The sequence below is a fragment of the Hyla sarda genome, chromosome 4, assembly GCF_029499605.1.
Source record: "Hyla sarda isolate aHylSar1 chromosome 4, aHylSar1.hap1, whole genome shotgun sequence".
Classification (NCBI taxonomy): Eukaryota; Metazoa; Chordata; class Amphibia; order Anura; family Hylidae; genus Hyla; species Hyla sarda.
This window is the reverse complement of record NC_079192.1, coordinates 17,303,648-17,308,120: the sequence shown is the minus strand read 5'-3', so window position 1 is coordinate 17,308,120 and position 4,473 is coordinate 17,303,648. Positions and strand designations below refer to the sequence as shown.

Here is a 4,473-nt window from a genome sequence, read left to right as displayed (position 1 = left end):
TACAGAGATCGCGGGGTTCCCAGCTGCGGGACCCCCACGACAAGACATGTTATCCCCCTATCCTTTTGGATAGGGGATATCCAAAAGTGAGGATCATTTGATCCACCAACAAATGTGAGCAGTTCCCACAGTTTGCTTGTCTACCATCCAGACACCTTTATTTCACACCCCTATCTCTACCTGGAAATTTGGTGTCACAACGCCAATTACGTGTTCTGCAATTAACAGCCAATCACCGTATGTGTTGTAAACGAGAAACCTGGACTATTACTGACTGCAATCATTATATCATTAACAATAAATTCTAGTCTCTGTTTGGGATCCGATGACGATTGACGAGTATGGAGGGCTTTAACTCGGCCTTTGCTGTGGGGTGACACACTGCCCCAACTGCTGGTGTGATGATCTGGAGGGCCATCGCATAAGACAGTTGGTCATGTCGGTCGATATGTTCAGGACATACTGAGTCACATGTTTCATTTGATTCCAACAATTTCAATTCAAGGTGGCTTTTTGGTGATTCCCCCTCAGGTTTACATGCTCCATTAGATACATCCACCAGCTAGAACCCTGAATTTGGCATAAAAATGTATAAAAACTTTTTATTGTTTGATATAAATAATAGATTGCAGAAGAAATACATTTTAAAATCATCTAACTTGTATAATAAAACTGTTCTATACTAACAGGTCCCACGTTCTGTCTGTAGTGAGAGTTGTCCTCTGGGATTTAGGAAGGCAGCTATTCAGGGACAACCTATCTGCTGCTATGAATGTATTCCCTGTCTACAAGACGAGATCACCAATCAGACAGGTAAGTGGTCCCTCAATAGTATCCTAGAACCTTTTGATGTCCAAATTTGAAATAATAATAATTTATTTTCTATGGAATGGAGTTATAATGTATGTGGTGGCCACAAACTCTTCCTTTGTGAAGTTCCAAAAAATAAAGAATGAAAGTAAAAAATAACAGGAAACTTTTTTCTTTTTGACAGATTCCATTAACTGTGTCAGGTGTCTATGGGACCAGTGGCCGAATCATGAAAAGTCCAGCTGTCTCCCAAAACCCTTTGAGTTTCTGTCTTATGAAGATGTGTTAGGAGCCACCTTAGCAGCATCCAGCTTGATCTCTTCCATTGTTCCTCTTCTTATTTTGAGGCTTTTTATTAAACATAGAAATACCCCTATTGTAAAAGCCAGTAATTATTCTCTAAGTTGTCTTTTGTTGATGTCCCTTTGTTTCTGCTTCTTCTGCTCCTTAGGGTTTATTGGATATCCAGAACATAACAAATGTCTCCTTCGTCAGGTGACCTTTGGTCTGGTTTTCACTCTTTGTGTTGCTTGCATTTTGGCCAAGACCATCATGGTTGTTCTTGTGTTCATGGCCACCAAACCAGGAAGCAGCCTAAGAAAATGGACGACATTCAGGGTCTCCTATATGATTATTTTCATCTGTTGCCTGTTACAGTTCATCCTGTGTGTCACCAGGTTGTCCATTGCTCCGCCATTTGCACAATATAACATTAATATTAGACCTGAAATCATTGTTGTTGATTGTAATGAGGGATCACCCTTCGCCTTCTGGACTATGTTGGGTTATCTCTTTCTTCTGGCCTCTATTAGTTTCATTGTTGCTTTCTTGGCTCGAAGACTTCCCGACAGCTTCAATGAAGCCCAATATATTACATTCAGCATGTTGGCCTTCCTCAGTGTCTGGATATCTTATATCCCAGCCTCCCTTAGTGCTCAGGGCAAGTACACAGTGGCTATGGAGATATTTGCCATCTTAGCATCCAGTTGGGCTTTAGTCATCTGTATGTTTTTTCCTAAATGCTTCTTCATATTATTCAGACCTGAGATGAATTCCAAGGAAAATATCATGAGAAAAAGCAAAGTTACCATCCTATATCTTCAATGAAATTCTTCAACATTTTTACTAAAGAACAAATGAGGATAATAAACTAAAATTTACTGAGAGTCTTTGTGTGACTCCTAACTTATATCTAGCCATGTAATTCGGTTCGACTCATAGGGGCCTAAAGACCCATTATGACCTCTACAGGTCTGTGTTGGAAAGATGTTGGTTGTGAGAAGTCATTATTAGTAATAAAATAATATATCATAACAAGTTGACTATTTATGAATAAGCTAAATAAATATCTAGATGAAAAATTTTAATATCAAATAAAGTATATGTTATATCATCCATTACTTTTCTTGTTTATTTAATTTACAATCTTATGCTCCTCATGCTCACTAAGGTCCAGTAAGCTGAGATATGGGTCCTTACAAGACAACAAAGAGAACCTACAATGTGCGGAATGGCTTACCCTCACACTGAGCAGCTCAAGGAAATGTACAATGGAAACTCTGCACCTACCAGAGAGTGCTCGCTCTCAGTAGAGAATTTACATGACTCTCTAGCGTAGGGCATCACAAAAACTTTTGTAGAGGAGCAGGGAATTCTGTTGTATGCCTCGCTAATAAGATTGCAATATAATGTATACAGATTTGGGGCAGTTCAGAAGCACTTGCTGCATGCATGCACATGCAAAGCACTTCCTACCTCCACCCTAGTACACTGGGTCCTACCAACAACCATCTTTACACTGTAGTAAGTTATTTTTTGAGGCCCCAACACTGTAGTTGACATAAGAGTCTATGGGGGGTAGAGAGGTTTGGAGGGGAAAACAGGAGTCTGTGTGTGTGTGTGTGTGTGGGGGGGGGGGGGGCAGTGTGGTCCGGAGCAGGCCATAGGGGTCTGTGGGGGGGCAGAGGGGTCTGGACAGGAAACAAAAGTCTTTAAAGGGGTGGGCAGAGGGGTCTTGAGAAGGACAGAAGAGTCTAAGAGGGGAAAAGGGGGTCTGGAGTAGGACAGAAGAGTCTGTGGGGGGATATGGAGGAAGAAACAGGAGTCTGTAAAGGGAAGGCCGAGGGGTCTGAAGAGGGAAACATAAGTTTTTAGCGGGGAACAGAGAGGTCTGTGGAGGGGGGGGGACACAGGGGTCTGAAGGGAAAAACAGAAGACTGTATAGGGGGCAAAGGGGCCTGAAGCAGAGCAGTGTCGTCTAAGAGGGGGAAAGAGAGATCTGGAGTAAGAGTCAAAGAGGACAGAGGGGTTCTGAAGCAGGACAGAGAAGTCTGTTGGGACAGAGGGGTATTGATGGTGAAAAAGAAGTCTCATAGGTCTCCTGGTACCTACATGGGCTTCAGGCAGGGCCGGATTAACGTATGGGCGGATGGAGCGGCCCCTGCTTTAAAATAGGTTCAGCGTCCCGCACAAACGGCCCGCACAGACCGACCGGCGCCCACAACAATCAAGCCTCAAATTCCTGGCCCGCGGGCCATTTGCGGCCCGGAAATTTGCGGTATGTGAAATTTGTATTGCCCTACGCCCGGGAAATGCAGTTCCAGGCGCTGGGCAGGTAACTTCTTGAGGCATTTAACCCTGCTTCAGGCAAGCAGCGTTAAATGCCGGAAGACTTCACTCCCCTTACCCCGCCCTCCTCTCCCAGTCTCCGGTTGGCCGGCCCGAGTCTGATGAGGGAAGTTGCGCATGTGATGTCCCTCCGCAGACCCGTGCAGGACGTCAGTGACGTCACTCGTCAGGCCACTGGCGGAGAGGAAAAGCACAGGACAGGTAAGTGTGTCTATATATGTGTGTATGTGTGTGTGTGTCTGTCTGTGTGTGTTTGTCTGTGTGTGTCTTTGAGTGTACGTTTGTGTGTCTATGTGTGTGTATGGGGGGGACGGGACAATGCTACCTAATGTGGGTAACCTGCTTCTACCTAATGTGGGGAACCTGCTACTACCTAATGTGGGGAGCCTGCTTCTACCTAATGTGGGGAACCTGCTACTACCTAATGTGGGGAACCTACTACTACCTAATGTGGGAAAACTGCTGCTACCTAATGTGGGGAACCTGCTTCTATCTAATGTGGGGAACCTGCTTCTACCTAATGTGGGAAACCTGCTTCTACCTAATGTGGGGAACCTGCTACTACCTAATGTGGGGAACCTGCTACTACCTAATGTGGGAAAACTGCTACTACCTAATGTGGGAAAACTGCTACTGCCTAATGTGGGGAACCTGCTTCTACCTAATGTGGGGAACCTGCTTCTACCTAATGTGGGGAACCTGCTACTACCTAATGTGAGGAAACTGCTACTACGTAATGTGGGGAAACTGCTACCTACCTAATGTGGGGAACATGCTACCTACCTAATGTGGGGAAACTGCTGCCTGCCTAATGCTCTCCCCCAGAATTAGCACCCCCATCATCCCTAAGCTCATGCTATTACCACACAGGGGTAGGGGGAATGGGGAGGGTTTGCTGGTAGATAATGGTGGTGCTACTTCTGGTGGGGGGTGTTGCTGGTGGATGATGAGGGGCACATGATGGGGGCATTATATGTAAGGGGCGCATGATGGGGGGATTAAATGTAAGGGGCGTATGATGGGGGCATTATATGT

At 45.0% G+C, this 4,473-nt stretch overlaps 1 protein-coding gene across 1 annotated transcript; it reads left to right on the top strand.

Annotated features, from left to right (window-relative positions):
* Nucleotides 1-341: 341 nt before the first annotated feature.
* LOC130367296 (vomeronasal type-2 receptor 26-like) lies at nt 342-1,917 on the top strand. Its single transcript, XM_056569703.1, has 3 exons — nt 342-368; nt 690-813; nt 995-1,917. The coding sequence occupies exons 1-3, from the start codon at nt 342-344 to the stop codon at nt 1,915-1,917; spliced, it is 1,074 nt and encodes a 357-aa protein (XP_056425678.1).
* The last annotated feature ends 2,556 nt before the right edge of the window (nt 1,918-4,473 follow it).